Below are 22,707 nucleotides of genomic sequence, written 5' to 3'. Positions count from 1 at the left end.
ACAAAGAAATGTACGTTTTACGTCTCATTTATTCATTCACACACGCACTAATATACTTGGGAAACAGTTAGGCACCAAATATAATGTATTTAATTTTCTCGGATGGCAAAAATAAGAACTTTATTGATCCCACATAGGAGTAATTCATGTTATATCAGCTATAGAGAACAAGGTAGTACCGAAAAACAATATATATCCCCCTCACAAAAATAAGAAAAATAGAGAAACATATTTTCTCATCAACAAAACATATTTAAACATTTTCAAGTAACAAAATAACATATTTGAACCATTTTTCAGACAATAAAATAACATTTGAACCATTTCAGGTGCTTTATGAAAATAAGGAAAAAAGAGGAAAAAAATATGAAAAAAGAGGAGAAGAGGAAAAAATAGGAAAAAACTGAAAAAAGAGAAAAAAAGAGGAAAAAACAGGAAAAAGAGGAAAAAAGTGCGTGTGTGAATGAATAAATGAGACGTAAAACGTACATTTCTTTGTAGAAAGGCGCTTTATGAAAATAAGTCCATTCACTTGTATTAGTTTACAGCCCAGTCTTGCCACATCCAATATGGCGGCGACGTTGACGTATCGCAGGAGGCGGCTGCGCATGCGCGGTTCTCGGTCTGCCGGAGCAGCAGCAGCAGAACAACGGTGTAAACTGAGGAGAAAAACATCTACATATCTTCTTATTTTTCGTCTTCTAGCGAATCCAAACCGAGATAAACCCGCAGTTCGTGGGTTTAGGACGTGTTTAAACCCGCAGTTCGTGGGTTTAGGACGTGTTTAAACCCGCAGTTCGTGGGTTTAGGACGTGTTTAAACCCGCAGTTCGTGGGTTTAGGACGTGTTTAAACCCGCAGTTCGTGGGTTTAGGACGTGTTTTCTCGCGGCTGACGGGACCGTTGACGCGGCATGGACGACAGCAAGGTGGGGAGCTAACGGCTAACGGCTAATTCACCTTTTTTCTCCACTATATTCACGGAGTTCGGGAGCGGAGTGGCCTAGTGGTTGGGGCTTCGGGCTCATGATCCGAAGGTCGCGGGTTCGAACCCCTCGATCCCGAGGATGCACAAAAAAATGTCATTAATTAATATCATTCTATACAGTATTTATAGAAGCAATAATACAATAGTACATACACATGTACATGTGTATTATCCCTTTGTTTTATATTTATTAATCATTTTGTATTTATAGGAGCTTTTGAATTGTAATAACGTGCTCCACATTTTCATTTCTGTATTTAAGCTGTTCCACAGATTAACTCCTAGGGGCCCAGTCACACAGCAAAACTACTATAAATTACACACATACATATAATAAATATAATAACCTTATTACCTAAAAAAAACCTGAGATCCTCAGATTTCCTAGATACAAAGATATTCTTGTAAAAATAATACATCAGGTATTGGTACATAAACATTCACAGATAGTTTTAGAGTTAGACATAATTTGAGAACTAGACATAATTTAATAACAATTTTTGTTTTAGTCTCTTTTTTAAAATTGAGAGAGATCCAGACTCTTTTATAGCACTATTTGTTCGTTCGTTTTTGTTTATTTCTAACATGTATAAAAAAACAAGAAAAAAGACAAGAAAACAAATCCAGGTTAATTCTACCACATAAAGAAAAAAACAACATCAAAACACATATTTCAGTTACATGTTGGAAAAGGAGTGGGAGGAAGTATAAACTTATTTAATCCCACCCCCTTTCCACAACTAAACATAAATTATATGTCTGTATTTATTTTTTATACTGTACACTAATATGTATAAACATAATTTTTACAAAAATAACCTGTTTAATACAAGATGTAAGCTCTATCATAAATATAATATAACTATGATATAAATATACGTATATCTAAGTATATAAACAGACAAAGACAACATGACAGAATACAGAACACACACAGCTGCTGATCTTTAAACACAGTCTTCACTTTTATACCTCAAATAAACCATTTCTTTATATTTCTTCTTAAATTGTTTCATGTTTGTACATTATTTTAACTCCAAATTCAAACCATTCCACAGTTTAATTCCACAAACTGATACACAAAAACTTATTTTTGTTGTACGCATGAATAAAGATTTGAAGTTTAAATGATAACCCCCTTCCCTCCCAATGAATAATTTCTGAATGTTTATCCGGTAGTGAATGATTTTTTAGCCTTAAACATTACTGGTGCAGATTGAAATGCCACTAGATCCATGAGTTTTAGTACTTTAGACTGTAAGAATAGTGAGTTAGTGTGATCTCCATATCCAGCCTTATGAATGTATCGTATTTCTCTCTTTTGAAGTACGAGTAATGAGTGGAACCTGGTTTTATTGTTATTGCCCCAAATTTCTGCACAGTAAGTGAAATATGGAAGAACTAGTGACCAGTAAAGAATGTGGACGGCCCTGTGATCCAAAACCTGTTTTGCTCTGTTAAGTACTGCAATGCTCTTTGAAACTTTGTTTTGTACATGCTTAATATGAGATTTCCAGCTAATTTCATCCATTATTACTCCAAGAAATCTGATTTAATTTACTCTTTCATTATCGCTGCCATCCAATTCAACTTTTATATGCATATTTATTAGGGCTGGGCAAGTCAACGCGTTATTATCGCGTTAACTCATTCATTTATTAACACCAACATTTATTTTATCGCACATTAACGCATGTTGCTCACATGCTTTTGTTTTGAAAAGTCCTTTGCCGGCTGCTGCAGAACCGGAAGAGAGTTGGCGGAAAAACATGTGGAAAAGCTAAAACAGACGTGGAGAGCGGTAAAATTACGGTTACATGGACATTTTAATTTTAAAGTTCTCCCAGACGGAGGATTCGACCCTGTAAAGGAAATTTCAATAGTGATTTTGTGCTTCACACTTTCTAACAGGGACATTTGGTGCTGAATATAGACGGTAAAGCTGCTCCCCGTTAAAAGTTTCTGCTGTTTCCTCAGAAATTGCCTGTTTTAATGTCATGATTGTGGATCAGGATTTTGTTGGTAGACTTTTTTTATTTTTCATAAAAAAACATGATGACATTAATGCCCTGGCAGTGGCAATAAGCTATATTTTATTTGACATTTTTATACTAAATATGTGTTACTGACAAGTGCTGATGTTTGCTGAGATGTGTGCACAACAAATGTTATGGCACTTTCGTTCATACTTTTATAAATAAAAGTGAACTTTACACAACTTTTGAATTGATTATTTGATTTTGCATACAGATGCCGGAGGGGAAGGTGAAGAATCCCGGGAAACGCAGCAGGAAACCGGCCAAGATGGACCTGCGGGAGGAGCTGGACATGGTGAGCAGGGCTGGGGATCCATTCAAATGGAAACAATCCATTCAATTCTTAAGATTCAGAATCGATTATCAAGATTTGATTTGATCCGATTCTATCCAATATTTTTTATTTTTATTTTATTTTTTTTGCACTTACAAACATACAAGCATCGAGGAAAAAAAAATCAGTAATAAAACAAAGTTAAAATGTGCAGGAAAGATCATGAAGCCCGACGGGCTTATAAGCGACCCTCCCCTCTTAAACCTACAATAATTATAATTAACACTTTACACCCCCCCTCCCCACCCAATACCCACAATTCCTCATACACACATGTGCATATTTCCATCATATACAAAGAAGTATGTTATACAGCAGAGAACAATAGTTCAAAGTTCAGAACAAAAGAAAAGAGAAATATATATAAAAAATAATAATAAAAACTAGAGATACATATACAATACCCAATGATACAAAAGTGATTAGAACATCTGTAAGGATTTTTTCAATATACAGAAAGGAATGTGCAAGTCATTCTTCCCTCTTGTAAAATGTGCATGGTAATGGGAATAAACTCAAAGTAACTTTGAAAAAAAAACTGTGTAAAGATGCAGGAAGGCGAATGACTTCATACATAAGAACTCCTATTTGATACTTGTTGACCTCATAAATTGTGAGAAGTTGCAATTGTTTAAATAATGGCTCCGTTGGGGATAAATAGGAAGAGCTGGTGGCAATTCTAACGAAGGATTTCTGAAATCTATGGATTGCTTGTAAATAAGAGCGGTAAGTGCTAGCCCAAATGATATTACAGTAAGAGATGTGAGGAGAGATTAAACTATAGTACAAGGTTAGAAGTGTACCTTTTTTTCAAATGTTGTTTAACCCTTTTTATAATGCCCAAAGATTTAGAAACCTTTTTACAGACAAATTCACAGTGATTTTTAAAACTAAGTTTTTCATCAATGTAGACACCCAACAACTTCGCTGATGAAACTTGTGCTAGTGTTTTGTCATTGATATACATTTTGGCCTTGTCTGCATTGTAGTTCTTGTTTTTATTTCTAAAAATAATGAAATTAGATTTCTTGACATTAAGTAATAACTTGTTTAACTTAAACCAATGGGAAAAATGAATGAGTCCAGCATTTGCTTTAGCAATAAGGAAATCAAAATTATTATCAGTGACAAAGAGATTTGTGTGATCAGCAAAAACCAAAGGTGACAATAAACTTGATGCATTGACAAGATCATTAACATATATCAAGAACAATAAAGGTCCAAGAATGGACCCCGCATTCTAGTACAGCCCGCTGTGATTTTATACCATTAAAAACAACAAACTACTCTGCTGTTTAAGTAATTGGAAACCCATTGTAAAACCTGTTTTTGAAGACCATAACATGACATTTTTGATAACAAAATTTCATGATTCACCGTATCAAAGGCCTTTGATAAATCCAAAAAATACCTAAAGCATATTCATTATTATCTAGTACAGCAGTCATTTTTTCTCTGAGATGTAACTTTATACTCTGTATATTGATTTGGGTTAGTGTTATTAAAACTGTTTTTTCAGCTGTTGCATGAATGATATGACTGTAGTTCTGCAACATATTAATACTAGTATTATATTGAGATTCAACAGCAAGTATTGCAGCTAATGATGCTGTAAGGACCAATCAGCTCCCAGAATGCTGATAGAACTGAAACAGAAACATCGTGGGGCAGAATTACCAAACACATCCAGGGAGGAAACAGAGACGGAGGAAATCACTTTTAGTTTTTCACACATTCCGTTTTTATTTTTTCAATTTCATGTGTTTTTCGGTTTTAAATTTTTGAGAATTTGGTTTTTAGTATTTTATGCAAATCTTACCCTAAGGCAGTATATAAAGTAATGAAAAATAAACAATTTATGCAATTATAACTGAAAACTTTAATGTTTTCATCCCTTTAAACATATTTAAAGACAAGAACATGGCACCAGTTATTCTTGTGTCCAACAAAACATTGTTTTTTGGGCAAAAACAAAAAAATTCCAAAAGTTAATTGTATGAAATAAACAACTAAAATATTCCTTTCAATCCATTTAAAGTGCAAAAAAAGAAAGAAATTGCAACAGCTCAACAGGACATGTGTAAATTAAATGATGTGACTACTGGGATTTAAGTTCACCGGGTGAAAATATAATAATGAAAATAAATCGATCTTTAGACATAAGAATCAATTTTTACGAATTAATATGAAAATTGATTTAGAATTGGAAAACCGATTTTTTTTTTTTTTTTCAACACAGGCCTAATGGTGAGGGAGGGGGGTCGGGTTGAGATGGGGGTTCTGAACCTGGGTCCAGATCCAGACCTGCAGGTCCTCTACAGACCACTAGGGTCCAGATCCAGACCTGCAGGTCCTCTACAGACCACTAGGGTCCAGATCCAGACCTGCAGATCCTCTACGGACCACTAGGGTCCAGATCCAGACCTGCAGGTCCTCTACAGACCACTAGGGTCCAGATCCAGACCTGCAGGTACTCTACAGACCACTAGGGTCCAGATCCAGACCTGCAGGTCCTCTACAGACCACTAGGGTCCAGATCCAGACCTGCAGGTCCTCTACAGACCACTAGGGTCCAGACCCAGACCTGCAGGTCCTCTACAGACCACTAGGGTCCAGATCCAGACCTGCAGGTCCTCTACAGACCACTAGGGTCCAGATCCAGACCTGCAGGTCCTCTACAGACCACTAGGGTCCAGATCCAGACCTGCAGGTCCCCTACAGACCACTAGGGTCCAGATCCAGACCTGCAGGTCCTCTACAGACCACTAGGATCCAGATCCAGACCTGCAGGTCCTCTACAGACCACTAGGGTCCAGATCCAGACCTGCAGGTCCTCTACAGACCACTAGGGTCCAGATCCAGACCTGCAGGTCCTCTACGGACCACTACGGTCCAGATCCAGACCTGCAGGTCCTCTACGGACCACTAGGGTCCAGATCCAGACCTGCAGGTCCTCTACAGACCACTAGGGTCCAGATCCAGACCTGCAGGTCCTCTACAGACCACTAGGGTCCAGATCCAGACCTGCAGGTCCTCTACAGACCACTAGGGTCCAGATCCAGACCTGCAGGTCCTCTACAGACCACTAGGGTCCAGATCCAGACCTGCAGGTCCTCTACAGACCACTAGGGTCCAGATCGTCCGGCTCTTCTTCACCTTCTTTCAGCCCGACCAGTCTCACGTTAGCTCTTGGGCTGCGGCCCTCCATCTGGGTGATTTTCGTGGTGAGTTCCTCCACTTGTCGCTGGAGGTCGTTGGCTTGATGTTTATTGGCTCTCACTTTAGCTTGTAGCGTGTCAAACTTAGCTGTGTTACTCTGAATGGATTCATGTGACGACTCAAAGCTCTTGGCCAGCTCACTCACAGTAGCCTTGGTGTCTTGTATTTGCTGCGTCAGTTCTGCTAGAGTTTCTGCTGCTGCGCTAGCATAGCAGAGCTATCAGCGTTAGCTATGGCGTCGTCCAGATCCTCTCTCGGCATCGTAACCATTGTTTTTTTTCTTCAACGGTGACATGTTGTTTCCTTCTCGTTTACTCCCAGGCTTCCCTTGAGACATTATGCTGTGATCACTTGTCAGTTTAGTCGGTGAAAAAAAAAAGTAAAAATGAGGATTTGAGAGGTTGTTGAAGGCTAGCTGTTAAGCTATGCGTGCATCGCAGTCAGGCACCCCCCAGAAGTCACGTCACCTTAATCTTATACATATTTTCAACTTAACGTTTGCTTAATAAGTCATGTTAGCATTCATGTTAGCAAACGTTACCTTCCTAGTTAATGATTACCGTATTTTCGCGACCATATGGCGCACTGTGTGGAAAGGCGCACCCTCAGTTTTGTGTGTCATTTTTGGTTTTAAAACACACCTACGGCGCACCGACCCAAAAGGCGCCGTCTACGGAGACGGAGCTGCACACACGCGTGCTGCAAAACACACACGCGCTAAAAATACAGCGGAAGCAAAACTTAGTTTGATATTTTATTTCACTTTTCACATCAATCAAACCCTTCAAAGGTTCATATTCTGTTTCTGCATTAAAGAATTTTAAAAAACCACCGGGTTGCTGCACATAAACCTGTCTCAGCCACTGATCATCTCCTCATCCATCCAGCCCTTTTCATTTCACTCTGGCTGGAAAAGTCTCTTTAGGGAACGCTTTTCTTTTAAAAATCACCATCGGCGGCAGTTTCTGTCCATCAGCGTGGCAGCCAAGCACAAGACTAAATAAACTTTTCATACCCCGTTGTGCTGCGGATCCCGACCGCGGCGGTCCCGGGTCCCGTTCCCCGTCTGCTCCCCCGCGCTGGACCGGGTCCCGGTACGCCCCCCCCCCCCCCCCCCCCCGACGCTGGTCCCGCGGCGGTCCCGCGTCCCGGGTCCCTCGTGCTGGACCCGCTCACACACGCGCTTTCGGGGATCCGGTACCGGGTTGTATGCGACAGGAGCTCCGCTGATTCAGCTGCGCCAGTCCGAATTTCCAGACCTGTCTCAGCTTCTTGATCATCGTCATCCCTTCATCCAGCCCCCTCTTTTCATTCGTCCTTATAATGACTCCGGCTGGAAACGTTTTATGCAAAGTTTTTCTTTTAAAAATCACCACAGTTTCTGTCCATCAGCTGCGCCAGGCAAGCGCCACATAAACCAGTAAGTGTATGTCGCGCCGCGAACACACACCCGCGCATGTCGGGATCCGGTACCGGGTTTGTAACCGACAGATTTGGCTGCAAATTTCGGAGGGTGAAGCTGATCCAACCTAAGACGTACCCCAGAAATCCCTGCTCTTAAAGCGGCCGGGAACCAGGTCGATCGGACCGCTTTGGGAACCAGGAAGTCGGCTGCAGCAGCGCCCATCACCGCGGCTTTAACCGGGGAAAGTCACCGGTTCCGACCGGCCGGGACCGGAGGAACCCACATGGACTTGTAGTAGGGGCTCCCGGGGAAAGAGCACCGGCATTTCAGCCGGATCTGCAGTGGGGATGCGGGGATGCGGGGATCGGACCCGCAAACCCACGGCAGGTGCTTCCTCGGTTCCCGACATGCAAAACACACGCGCGCTGCAGAACACACACACACAAGTGTGCTTATTTAAATAGAGCGGAGCAAAACTTAGTTTGATTGTATTTTATTTCACTTTACACATCAAGCAAATCCTTAAAAGTTTTCATCTTCTGTTTCCGCATTAAACAGCTCAGTGGAGTCTCATTCACGTCGCAACTCACGGGGGCTTCACCCGCCCCCTTCTCCCTTTACCGTTCTCATGGTGGCCGGCCTGACATTACCGTAATTCAGGTAATAGACACGGCGCACCGTTTCAAAAGGCGCCCGGGACATTTAAAAAAAAAAAAAAAAATGTGCGCCTTATGGTCGCGAAAATACGGTAACCCATTTGACCAGCCAATGAGTTGGCTTAAGACACTTTTACAGCATATTTTATTGAGAAATACGGAGCCCCTTTGGTGACATTTGAAAAAAATAAAATAATGCGTGGCCACACATTGATAACTCGTGGCCACGAGTTAATCAATGCGTGGGCACAAAATAATCAATGTTCATTATCAAAATCATTATTTTATTTTTTTTAAATGTCACCAGAGTGGCTCCGTAGAGAATAATAATAGTCTAGATAGAATAGTATAATAATAGAAGTCTTTGCTTCTGTGAGGGTCTCTGGAAAAACAAATTGAGATTAAGGGTGATGGCCAAATGCAGATAATACTGTGGTCCTTGACATGCCAGTTTGAGATCTAAATATTTTGTTATATCGTTATTGAATGCACTGTATTTTTTATTTGTTGCATTGATTGACTGAATGTGTCTATATTTTCAACACTGTGCCTAGTTTTATGTTTTACACTATGCAATACGTTTTACACTGTACAATATGTTTTATACAGAACTTTGTATTTTTTTCTTTATCCTTTTTGAAGAAAAAAAAAGTCTTTGACAGATCACCTGTTCTGGCGTATTTGTTACAAGGTGGTGGTGGTGTGTGAGGAGGTATATGTGAGGGGGGGTGGTCCAACTTTCTAATTGCGGGGTAAAGGGGAGGTAATTATCAGACGTTTTGCCAATTGTTCAAATCTTTCTAATTATAATCTACAATTAAAGCTGCAAGCAGCGATGAACGGGCCCTCGCACTCACGGCCACCGTCCCCCATAAGCATATCAGAAATGACACCACCCACTACTCTCTATGTCAAACCATTCAAAAGTTATAACAGAAAATAGGGAGAACCAATCAGAAGAAGGGGCGGGGCTAATTCAGGCCGATGAAGCTCAAGGACTCAATACAGAGTCCGATGACACCACCCATGACTCTCTATGTCAAACCATTCAAAAGTTATGGCAGAGAAAAGTATTCTAGGGGGCGCTGTTGAGCCGTTAGGCCACGCCCATTAATGCAAACCATGAAATATCAAATTTATCGCCAGGCCTGGCTTGCGTGCCAAATTTGGTGCCTTTTGGAGAACTATCAAATATGGACCAATCAGATGAAGGGGGGGCGCTCTTTTTGGCGTCTAGCGTCGCCACGGTAACGCTTTTGAAAGAGAAAAGTAATGCGTGGTGTCGGAGGATGGAGACGCACGTTTTGATGGGCACGTTTGGGGGCACGTTACGGTTCGGGCCGTATTAAAGTTATTCTATGCAACTTCCTAGAGCTAGCAAGATTTGAAAGTGGCGCTTCCTCTAAGCCCCCCGCCCCCTCCCGCCCCCACCCACGAGCGCTCCGTCCAAAGCCTCGCCCCCACAAACACGAACGCGCATACGATTATTAAACATTTTGGACAGCACATTTACAGCAAAACTACCCCATGTCTCATTCACCTGTAAGCGAGGCCGGTTTTAGGGGGGGCAGGGGGGGACTGTGCCCACCCAAACGTGCCCACCGGCGTCTCCATCCTGGAGAGCGCCGGTGCACGGCAGCGCTGCGGTGCGCTGCAGGCTCTAAAGCCGCGGCTACGGCGTACCCTACGGCGTACCCTACGGCGTACCCTACGGCGTAACCTACGGCGTAGCCTACGGCGTAGCCTACGGCAACAGAGCCTGCACGGCACCGCAGCGCTGCCGTGCCATGCACCGGCTCTCGCCGTGAGACGCTTACATCCCCACACCCCATACAGCTTCCGAGCCGGAGCTGCTGCGGCTTTTCACGGCTGCGGCTGTTCACGTGTCCCCGCGGCCTGCTGCTGCAGAGGCTGCTGCTGGGCAGAGAGCAGCAGCAGCAGCAGCGGACTAACGGCTCCCGCTCCCCGGTCACACACAGCGGGGACCGAGCTGCTCTGGAAATAACTACATCATATCTATATACTGGGGTCCGTGGCAGAAGGGAGGGAGGGGGTTACACTGGGACACTGTGAGCCCAGGAGGACCCGTGAGAAGTGGACACGGGGCTGGAAGCGAGTGCGCGCATGGGACAGGGCGGGGGATCGTGGTTTAAAATGAAGACATCTGATTGGTTCTTTCCCTTCCTGGACCTGGACCAATCCGTATCATTCGGACCGAATGGGGGGGGGCTTAGAGGTGCCTCCTTCAAAATTATTGCTAGCTCAGGGAGAATCAGGGAGAATGCCTTTAACTGCCGAAGGAATGGCATAAATTTCGCCAAAATGACACAATTAATTCAAAATGGGTGATTTCCTGTTCGGTTTTGGCCATGGCGCCAAAAGACTTTTCTTTAAGTTGCGCCATGATACAGGTGTGTACCGATTTTCGTGCATGTACGTCAAACCGTATTGTGGGGCTTGAGGCACAAAGTTTTCCGGGGGGCGCTGTTGAGCCATTTCGCCACGCCCATTAATGCAAACCATTAAATATCAAATTTTTGCGTGCAAAATTTGGTGACTTTTTGGGCACGTTTAGGGGGGCAAAAAGGCCCTCCTTTTGTCAGAAGAAAGAAAAAAAAATGTTCCTACAGATACAATAGGGCCTTCGCACTGAAGGTGCTCGGGCCCTAATTACCAGGTAATATTATGGAAACAACACACGCTTTCTTTTACAGTCCAGTTTCACTTTAATTAATGGGTAAATATCAGGTAATTATTTCTGTACTTAATGAGGAAGTACCAGGTAATATTATGGAAACAACACACGCTTTCTTTTACAGTCCAGTTTCACTTTAATTACTGAGTAAAAGCCAGGTAAAAATGTCTGTACTTATTGGGTAAATACTTAGGAAATAGAATTACTGGGCAAGTAACTACAAGGTAAGTACCTGCCAATTGCCAGGTAAAACATGGTAACTATCAGGTTAATTAAAAGGTCAATAGAGTCATTTACACCCCTCGGGGGTACCTGCACCAATCCATTGATAATACATAAATCAATAATGAATGGGTAAATACCCGGTAGTTATCCATGAAATGTATAGTAAATACAATGTAACTACATGGTCATTGAAGTGTAATTAGCTGGTAACTACCTCAAATATAGGTTATAATTTCCTGATAGTTTGTAGAAAAATACTTAGTAATTACCTGGTAGTTACTTAGAAATAATTCATGTAATTTCATGGTAAATTGACTGGTAGTTACCAATCTTAACCTAGTAAATACCTGTAATTTCCCTCATAGTTCCCATCTAATGTCTTTGTAATTACCTAGTAATGTTTAGTTTAAACAACCAGGTAGTTAACATGTTATTACATGGTGAATACACATAATTACATGGTACAAGAAAATACGTAATAATTACCTAGTACTTACTGGGTAAATTACCCATTAGTTACCATGTAATTACCTTGTAAATACAAGGTACTACTAGGTAATTACAGTGTAATTACCATGGTATTACCTGGTTATTACTGTACTGTAAAAGAAAGGGTTACCCCCACTGGTTCACTGCTCTAATACCTCAGTGCTATATCATCTCCTGAAATGGCAAGTAAGAACGTAAGGCAAAATAAAAAAGACTACGTCCGTCAACAGTGCCACGACTGTGTGCGTGCGTGCGTGCGTGTGCGCGCACACAATAGTTCATGTTCAATTTTATGTTCAATATAAATAGTTCATGAATGGGTTTTGAGTGTGTTCAGCAGCTCTTATTTTTTTCAAAGGACTAGCTGTAACAAAATATGTTTAACATTAGTCCTCAGAAGATAAACTTAATTGTCTCACAGGAAAGAACATGACAGGCAGCACTTGATTTAAACTGAAAAGGCTTTTGGTAATGCAGCCAAGATAATGTAAGTCATCTTCTCTGTTACAGAATCATAAAGGAAGACCCAAAAGACACTGCTGTGATGATTGTGAGCAAGTCTTCGCCAATTCATCAAACCTGAAGAAGCATAAGAAAACTCACACTGGTGATAAACCGTACAGCTGTGATCAGTGTGGAGCGGCTTTTGGCGACTCAAGTAATCTAAGAGTCCACCAGCGTATTCACACTGGAGAAAAGCCTTACGGATGTGATCAGTGTGGAGCGGCTTTTGCCCAAAAAGGTGCTTTAAGGAGTCACCAACGTATTCACACTGGAGAAAAGCCTTACGGATGTGATCAGTGTGGAGCGGCTTTTGCCCATCAAGGTGCTTTAAGGAGTCACCAACGTATTCACACTGGAGAAAAGCCTTACAGATGTGATCAGTGTGGAGCGGCTTTTGCCCGACAAGATAAGTTGAAGATTCACCAACGTATTCACACTGGAGAAAAGCCTTACAGATGTGATCAGTGTGGAGCGGCTTTTGCCCGGCAAACTCACCTAACGGGTCACCAACGTATTCACACTGGAGAAAAGCCTTACAGATGTGATCAGTGTGGAGTAGGTTTTGCCACATCAAGTAATCTAAGGAGTCACCAACGTATTCACACTGGAGAAAAGCCTTACAGATGTGATCAGTGTGGAGCGGCTTTTGCCCATCAAGGTACTTTAAGGAGTCACCAACGTATTCACACTGGAGAAAAGCCTTACAGATGTGATCAGTGTGGAGCGGCTTTTGCCCGGCAATATCAATTGACGACTCACCAACGTATTCACACTGGAGAGAAGCCTTACAGATGTGATCAGTGTGGAGCGGCTTTTTCCGAGCAAGGTGATTTAAGGAGACACCAACGTATTCACACTGGAGACAAGCCTTACAGATGTGATCAGTGTGGAGCGGCTTTTGCCCGGCAATATCAATTGACGACTCACCAACATATTCACACTGGAGAGAAGCCTTACAGATGTGATCAGTGTGGAGCAGGTTTTGCCACATCAAGTAATCTAAGGAGTCACCAACGTATTCACACTGGATAAAAAGTGTATATTTGTGATCAGTGCTGATATAATTTATTTTGAGAGTTCAGTTAAAATACACCAGTTTAGTTAATTTAGTTTGAAAGAAATAATTCACACATACGCACTGACACCCACACATATATGATCTGAAGTTTGTGTTTAATATTTAGTTAATTTTTGTTTATGTGTAGTTTAGGCATCGTAATTGATCCCGAATTTTGTTTCACTTTCTTTTGAAACTTTTGTAAATAAATTCTGATTAATTTGAATGAGAGAAGTTGTTTGTGTTTATTTTAGAGATATTTGTCACAGCTGCTGGTTGCAAAGGTCTGAGCTCGGACTCCTTCCTTCACTGTTATTCTGTAACGCCCCTCTGGCAACAGGCTGGCATGTAGGGAATAACAGCTACTTTGAGACTGATTTAGCTGTTTAGTTATTATTTCCTGATAAGTCAGGTGGTGCCCCGTTTTGATTGATTCATATTGATAAGTCATCTTCTTTATTAGTTATTAATAACTATCGTAAGACAATTATTAATAATAATTTCTAATAACTGGACCAGCACTCCCTTTGTGGTGCAACACCAGCCCCGGTCCTCGGTGTCCACGTCCCTGCAGGTTTTAAATGTGTCCCTACATGCAGGACAGTAGCTCTCAAGGACCAGGGTTGGACACCCCTGGTTTACGACATTAGACGCAAATAACAGAGTTTTGACTTTGATTGTAGATGTTCTGGAGAACCCATGAAGGGAGGCCAACACGGGAGAGATATGTGGTCTCCTACTGGTTCCTGTCAGCACTCGCGCTGCTGCTTTGATCAAATCTAAATCCAGACCTTCACCCAATGAGGATCTTCAGGACGGGCTGAAGAAGACTTTGCACATCAGTCCGACTCTCCCATCATCAACACAACATTTGGTGGAAATATAAATGTAGCTCTAGATGGAAATGAATGTTTAGATACATGATGATCTGACAGAAACAAGGACATGGTCACATGACAACTAAAGGAAGTCCAAATAAATATTAGAGTGAGACACTTGTTTAGTCCAGTTTATTGATGCGGAATAACTGAAGTTTGTAAAACAGAATCAACTGTTGATCAGACAGTGAGACAAAATTAAGACTTGAATCAACGTAAAATGGAATTAACAGTTCCAGATATAAAAGATCAGATTCTACCATCAGAGTACAAATGAAAGGTAGAGCAGAGAAAGAAGGAGACAAGTGATCAACAAGTGCTCCTGCTGAACAACTACATCTAATACGACTGAACATGAGTCCAACTGTCCACTTCCTGTCAGCAGATGGACAACCGGACGTCCTCCAGGTCTTTTATCCTCTATTTGGGTTTGGAGACGCGGCTGCAGAGACTGCTGGGGTCACTGTTGGTTGGTTTTGATCCTCACAGCAGAATAAGTCACATCTGCTTCCTCCTTGACCTGAAATGAACAAACCAGAAACATGATTCATCAGAAATCCTGCTCATCAGCCAGTGTAATCACCTGCTCTTCTATATTTACTTGCATTTTTCTTAGCAGAAGTCTTTCTAGAGTGATCAATAGAGGCGTAGGTCACGTTGTTCTCCGACTCATCCTGGAGGAAAAAAACTAGAAATACTCAGGAAGTGTCTTTAAGATCTGTGTTGCTGTTTGAAACCACAAGTTCATGGAAGGACCTGCTGTCCTCCATCTATCTGTCTTCACCTGGAGGTAAAAGTATCTGCTGACAGATTCTCAGCTAAACTCTGTGTGGCGGCACGAAGGTAGTTTTGGTCAAAGTGATATTTCAAAAGGATTTTTAATGTTGCCAGACAACGCCACCCTGGGAGTTTCACCCAGGGAATTTAAAGTAAACTATTTCAGGAGAAAAAAGCACTCAGGTCCGTCACAAAGTGAGGCAGAGACATTCGTTCAATTATACAAAAATAGGTTTGTTTTATTATTCCAATGTTTCTTTTTAAACATTATCAATAAAAGGAAATCATTCACTAGGGGGAATTTAAAAAGGGGACCAATCAGGGCTGAGACTTTCTGGTGTGGATGGGTCAACTAAGAGGGGGATACTTAAAACACCACACGTGCAATAAAAGAAATAAAGTGAAAAACTTAAACACAGTACACAACAAAAGGAAGGGGCACCACCACCGGACACCAATCCACCACCGTCAGCTCAGCACCTGAGAGGGTGGAAACCAGAGGACAGTTAGGGAACAAATTAACACAAAAAGAAAAGAATAGACTTAAATTAAACGTAATTAGGCTCAACAATGACTTATTGGCCACCCAAAATATACAAAACTACAAATACCTCAAAAGAAATATAAATAACTGAAACTAAACAAACTATAAATTCCTGAATGAAAGAAAATACAAATAAACAGAACCAACAAACACACAAAACAACCAATAAACCAAGTCCCACACTGTTCTCTCTCACACATACGCACACACAGACACTATAAAACGTGGCTGAACAGCAAGCAACCGCGCGCGGAGCAGCATTACGCCCAGCCAGCCAGCAGTCAAGCCAGGCAGAGCGAACACGGGCCGGGTCGGCCGTGGTAGCGGTGGTTAGCTTGAGCAAGCAGCAGAAGCAAGCAGTCCTTCAGCAGTAAAACGGCGTCTGAACGTCACGGTAGCTCCAGCAAGGCAAAGCAGCAGGGGTTTAGCGGTGGCTACATGGACATCTTTAATCTACAATAATAAATAAACATAACGTAAGAAACTACAAGTGGCTGGCGGAGAAAGCCATTGTCACTGAACACCTACCAATCAGGCATTCCTGGCCATTACGGCATGGAAAGAGAGGTCAGCGCAGCACATGCGCAACCTGTAAACAAACACACAGGTTGCTGCGTGTGCAACGCCAAGGAGGAAGACGCAGGAGGAGAAAGCTCACTTACCGGCAGTAAGCAGTGAGCGGCGTACAGAACGGTACAAGCGGTGAGCAGCATAAGCAGCAGCATTCAACACAGGGACAGGGTGACATGAGCTTGGACACTTCCACGTCACCTACACCTGTGAAGAAGCAGCATGCAGCAACATCCAAGCGAGCCTCTACACCCCGGGGCGAAAGTGACGGACGTCAAGTGGCAACGAAGCCCGGCCCCCGGGAGCAAGAGCAAGACAGGTATTGCAATCCCCCTTTTATACCGTCACTGCCCACTAGAAGTGACTTCACAGGACCGAGGACTGTCCTGCTACACCTGCATTACTCTCCATAATCCTACAATAGTCCCGTAAAACACATTTAAGATGGAAACATTATGAAGAAGCAAAACCACATCTGAGGGAGTCACTTACCTTTATTTTCAACAAAGTCTCACTCCCGACTCGTCAAAAACCGACGCTTGGTCAGGACCCTTTAGCGACACATACTGACGTGAAAGGTACCCATCTGCGTCTCTTTCAGACGCAAGTAGAATACAATTGACTCCAATGTAATCCCGTCTGGAGCTACATGTGACGCTCAGAGCAGGTGATCACCGGGAGCGGTTTCCTCATTCCTCTTTTTTTTAAATGCATATACTTCCATTTAAAAGTGTGGTTTGATGACATTTCTAGCGAGAAATATGCATTTTTTTCCCACAATCTCTGTTCAGTGAGAGTATATATTGCATGGTTTATTAGTTATTAAATGATTATTATTACTTGGGGTGTTCACTAGCCAGTATTGCTAGATATCTGCGATTACTATCATTTATTAATCCATCCTACTGTGGGTATACTGAACTAAATGCTCTTGTTTGGAAGTCACGCTATATTAAAACAAATTATAAACCACATTAACACTTCATAGAAACAAAATAGATTGAGGGATGAGGTATGACAGATCTGTTTTGAAACGTTACTTAATACGTTACGCCATTGAACACAACCCTTTCTGTCGGCAAGATAGAGCAGCAAAAAATAAAAAATAAAAAAATAAAATCACTGGGTTTGTATGTGTATATTTATATATGTGTACGCATATGTATGCGTATATATATGTATATATATTAAATATAGTAATAATGCACATATATATACCTTTTGGTTTCTACCGTCATGGTATCAATCATTAATGTGTGCAGACAAGGTAAAAAAAAAAAAAAAAGAGAGAGCAGCAGGACAAAACGTTAAAATAGCGTTAATAAATTCATATATTGATCTTTTCCATCACATACATCTACTCATAATATAAATATACATTTTATGGTCACACTTTGTCTGTTGAAAAATTAGCGGATATATGATTTCTGAACCCTAATGTCAACATCTTAACCCAAAACCGGAAGGAGGTTACAGAACTACAATTTGTACCATGTTACAATACACAGCATTGTGCTACGTCGTAGCTTTTGTAGTTCCAATGAATTACCTCTATTATATAAAACAGTGATCACGAACTTGGTTCTTTCCCTTTCTGGACCTGGACCTGGACCAATCCGTATCATTCGGACCGAATGGGCGGGGCTTAGAGGTGCCTCTTTCAAACTTCTTGCTAGCTGATCAGGGAGAATATCTTTAAGGGCCAAGCTGGAAACAATCAGTCAAAAACATGCTCGGCGGAGGGAGATACATAGACAGTACTTCATAGACCACTGTAACTTAAACCTCTCCTCAAACCATTGTCACTCTGGCCAAATCCGAAGTGGAAAAATGCTTCTTAATAACTGATAAACCATGCATGATATACACTCACTGAACAGAGATTGTGGGAAAAAAATGCATATATCTCCCTAGAAATGTCATCAAACCACACTTTTAAATTGAAGTATATGCATTTTTTTAAAAAGAGGAATGAGGAAACTGCTCCCGGTGATCACCTGCTCTGAGCGTCACATGTAGCCGCAGACGGGATTACATTGGAGTCAATTGTATTCTACTTGCGTCTGAAAGAGACACAGATGGGTACCTTTCACGTCAGTATGTGTCGCTAAAGGGTCCTGACCAAGCGTTGGTTTTTGATGAGTCGGGAGTGAGACTGTGTTGTTACTTTAGTGGAAGTATTTGGATTGAAACCACCAACAGCAGCATAAGTAACATTGTTCTCCGGATCATCCTGGAGACAAACACAAATACAGAAATGTCTCTTAAACTCTGTTACACAAACATTTGTTTTAAAGCACAACTTTATTTCACTGTTCCAGAGAGGAATCGACCTCTGAACATCAACGTTGCTGCAGTTCCATGTTTGACCACAAGGGAAGAAACGGCGCTCTGATACTCACATTGTGGAGCATCAGCTGCTGAACATCTGAAACAAAGGTCACATTTCAAGAGTTAGTCAACAACATCATTACATGTCCATCAGGTTCATTCAGTAAATAATGTTTCTACTAATAAACTTCTGCTCTGCATTAAAGTTATTATCAGGACGACTCAACAAAGAAATATCCAGATGATCCAAAACACTCCAGCAAGATTTTATAGAAAAATTCAGATTTAACTTGAGCATTTTTTAAATGTCTTGTTCTTCAAAGAAGAATAAATGTAGTTTTCTTCACATATAAAGACACCAGGACCAAATATCTGGAGGATCAAGACCTCAGAGTTGTGTTTCATCTCAACAGAGGACTTGACTTCTGCAGTTATTGGAGGTTCCTGGAGTTTCCAGGAGTGGAATCTGAGACAGAGACTTCAATCATCAGCTGGTTCAGTTCTGCACATGTGCTGTTTTCTGATGACTTTCATACTTGGTTCATTCTGCTGATCTTCTGTTTCTTTGGTTTTCTTCCTGCATATGATGAAAATAACAACAGCAGCCAGAACTAGCATCACCCCCGACTGCCGATCCGATGATCACGCTGGAGTCAATCAGAGAGGAATCTGGAATCAAAGGATTCAACTAAGTGATTGCAAAGGAAATATGAATGAATTATACATGTATGACGTTTATTGTGATTATAACAAATAGTTTAGATTATATTTTGTACTTCTCTCCTTTATTTCCTTGTCTTGATGATTTCAGGGTGTCTTACCTGTAAAGTCCAGCGTGTATTCAGCATCTATCTTCACTCTGTCTCCTTCAACAACCTGGCAGGTGAATCTTCTCTTGGACCTCTCTGATGTTTCACCATCAGATCAGAAACACAGTTGTTCTGTCCTCCAGACACAAACCCATCACCTTCACCAAGCAGCACACTTCCTGTCTCATCCACCAGATGATGCTGTTCTGCTCACAGGGACCAAAAAACTGTAGCTGAATCCCAATCTCCACCCTCACAGACTCACACACTTACCTGCGCGCTCCTGCGACTTGCGTAAGGGTTCAGGGCTGTCCCATTCCTAAAGTCGTTAAGGGTTTAGAGCTGTCCCATTCCTAAAGTCATTAAGGGTTCAGGGCTGTCCCATTCCTAAAGTCGTTAAGGGTTTAGAGCTGTCCCATTCCTAAAGTCATTAAGGGTTCAGGGCTGTCCCATTCCTAAAGTCATTAAGGGTTCAGGGCTGTCCCATTCCTAAAGTCGTTAAGGGTTTAGAGCTGTCCCATTCCTAAAGTCATTAAGGGTTCAGGGCTGTCCCATTCCTAAAGTCGTTAAGGGTTCAGGGCTGTCCCATTCCTAAAGTCGTTAAGGGTTTAGGACTGTCCCATTCCTAAAGTCGTTAAGGGTTCAGGGCTGTTGTTAGGTTCAGGCACGTAACATTTGTAACATCAAACTCTCTGGAGACAAAGAAAGACACAAACACGTTAGAATTTACTTGCAAGGAGAGCAGTCGAGATTTGTAAGATCTCCAACATACTCTAATTTGTCTCTGCTGCTTCCTTGCTTTTATTTACTCTGGGTGTACCCTAGTTTACAGAGCTGACTGCGCCCTTAAAGGGAGGGGAAAAAGGAGTGGTCGCAGTCAGCGGATTCAGGTATTGAGTCAGGCTTGTTCTCATTTGTTTAGCAACAAGAAGTCCTCTCCGCAGATATCTGCTTTATGCTGATATCCGGAAACTTCTTGTGCAGCACTTATAATACTTAAACACAGCATTGTTTTATCAGTGCGTCACAGGCGTAAGCAAATCATCATACGTTCTGTTAATAGCAAGCATGATAACTTATTAATAGTTCCAACAGGTACCTTTCACGTCAGTATGTGTCGCTAAAGGGTCCTGACCAAGCGTCGGTTTTTGACGAGTCGGGAGTGAGACTGTGTTGAAAATAAAGGTAAGTGACTCCCTCAGATGTGGTTTTGCTTCTTCATAATGTTTCCATCTTAAATGTGTTTTACGGGACTATTGTAGGATTACGGAGAGTAATGCAGATGTAGCAGGACACAGTCCTCGGTCCTGTGAAGTCACTTCTAGTGGGCAGTGACGGTATAAAAGGGGGGTTGCAATGCCTGTCTTTCTCTTGCTCCCGGGGGCCGGGCTTCGTTGCCACTTGACGTCCGTCACTTCCGCCCCGGGGTGTAGAGGCTCGCTTGGGTGTTGCTGCATGCTGCTTCTTCACAGGTGTAGGTGACGTGGAAGTGTCCAAGCTCATGTCACCCTGTGTTGAATGCTGTTGCTTATGCTGCTCACCGCTTGTACCGTTCTGTACGCCGCTCACTGCTTACTGCCGGTAAGTGAGCTTTCTCCTCCCGCGTCATCCTCCTTGGCGTTGCACACGCAGCAACCTGTGTGTGTTTACAGGTTGCGAACATGCTGCGCTGACCTCTCTTCGCTCTGCCTGGCTTGACTGCTGGCTGGCTGGGCGTATGAGCTGACGGTGGTGGATTGGTGTCCGGTGGTGGTGCCCCTTCCTTTTGTTCTTTTGTTCTGTGTTCTCTGCACAGATCTTAAAGACAACTTCCTGAGTAATTCTTGTTTTTTTCCTCCAGGGTGAGTCAGAGAACAACGTGACCTACGCCTCTATTGATCAGTCTGGAAGGACTTCTGAAACATGTAAGTAAATATAGAAGAGCAGGTGATTACACTGGCTGATGAGCAGGATTTCTGATTATCATGTTTCTGGTTTGTTCATTTCAGGTCAAGGAGGAAGAAGATGTGGTGACTTATTCTGCTGTGAGGATCAAAACCAACCAACAGTGACCCCAGCAGTCTCTGCAGCCGCGTCTCCAAACCCAAATAGAGGATAAAAGACCTGGAGGACGTCCGGTTGTCCATCTGCTGACAGGAAGTGGACAGTTGGACTCATGTTCAGTCGTATTAGATGTAGTTGTTCAGCAGGAGCACTTGTTGATCACTTGTCTTCTTCTTTCTCTGCTCTACCTTTCATTTGTACTCTGATGGTAAAATCTGATCTTTTATATCTGGAACTGTTAATTGCATTTTAGGTTGATTTAAGTCTTAATTTTGTCTCACTGTCTCATCAACAGTTGTGTCTGTTTTACAAACTTCAGTTATTCAGTATCAATAAACTGGACTAAACAAGTGTCTCACTCTAATATTTATTTTGACTTCCTTTAGTTGTCATGTGACCAGAGGTGGAAAAAAAATATTGTACTTAAGTAAAAGTACAAATTTTCTGCTTGAAAATTACTTAAGTAAAAGTACCAATTAAAAACATTACTTAAGTAAAAGTATAAAAGTACCTCAACTTAAATATAATAAAGTACCAAAAGTACATGGTGTAAAATGTACTTAAGTACAAAAGTAAAAAGTACAAAGTACAAAATTCAAAGTACAAAATTATTTTCAAAAGGATTGCAAAGAAATAAAGAATCCAAGAATTTGCTTACAACTCTAAATAATGTTGATATTATTCTGACCCCTTTAGCGTTTGTTTCCATTACCCCATTTTAATTTCTCCCTTTGCTCATCACTGCTGCTGTCCCCCATTGGCCCCGCTGACAGGTCCACCCCCAGCCTGTAGTATGCAGTGACAACATTAAGCAACCCCAGCTGATAAAGGATGAGACTTTTAAACTTTTAAATGCCAAAACCACCTTAGAAGCTTATAATACAGCCATGGGTGGAATATGGATGTATTATAGAGCGAGGTGGAATCAAAGAATGGTGCGCATGGACACACGTCGGCTGCCGCTTAAGGCTGATTTATGGTTCCGTGTTACACCAACGCAGGGCCCGTACCCTAAGGCGAGGATCTGCGTCGATTTAACGCGGAACCATAATTCAGGCTTCAGTCCTCATCGGTACTCGACGCGACAGCGCTTCCTCCGGCCTTCCGGCCCGCCTCTGCGGGGAAACTCTCCCGGGAGCTGCGGCTCCT

The 22,707-nt window shown here is 42.0% G+C and overlaps 1 protein-coding gene and 1 long non-coding RNA gene across 3 annotated transcripts; one reads left to right on the top strand and one right to left on the bottom strand.

Annotated features, from left to right (window-relative positions):
- The first annotated feature begins 629 nt into the window (after positions 1–629).
- Positions 630–21,864, top strand: LOC133424455 (zinc finger protein 239-like). 2 transcript variants are annotated; one of them, XM_061715088.1, is made up of 4 exons: positions 630–927; positions 3,237–3,317; positions 21,356–21,419; positions 21,504–21,864. In XM_061715088.1, exons 1-4 carry the CDS (start codon positions 913–915, stop codon positions 21,611–21,613), a joined length of 270 nt encoding a protein of 89 aa, XP_061571072.1. In that variant the 5' UTR covers positions 630–912; the 3' UTR covers positions 21,614–21,864. The 2 variants fall into 2 exon arrangements, with proteins under 2 accessions (XP_061571072.1, XP_061571071.1); XM_061715087.1 differs by lacking the exons at positions 21,356–21,419; positions 21,504–21,864 and adding an exon at positions 12,556–13,804.
- On the bottom strand, positions 18,488–19,270 carry LOC133424476 (uncharacterized). Its single transcript, XR_009770887.1, has 3 exons — positions 19,243–19,270; positions 18,778–18,803; positions 18,488–18,608 (listed from the first exon to the last, which is right to left on the bottom strand). It is a non-coding gene; the product is annotated as an uncharacterized LOC133424476 (long non-coding RNA).
- Positions 21,865–22,707: the final 843 nt, after the last annotated feature.

Source organism: Cololabis saira, chromosome 23 (assembly GCF_033807715.1).
Source record: "Cololabis saira isolate AMF1-May2022 chromosome 23, fColSai1.1, whole genome shotgun sequence".
Lineage (NCBI taxonomy): Eukaryota > Metazoa > Chordata > Actinopteri > Beloniformes > Belonidae > Cololabis > Cololabis saira.
The sequence above is the reverse complement of the archived record's forward strand: the minus strand, read 5'-3'. Positions and strand labels throughout refer to the sequence as shown.

Excerpts from the sequence above, each read along its gene's own strand:
- LOC133424455 (XM_061715087.1), top strand. Across the intron at positions 3,318-12,555 it reads TGCGGGAGGAGCTGGACATG|AATCATAAAGGAAGACCCAA; the intron begins GTGAGCAGGGCT and ends TCTCTGTTACAG.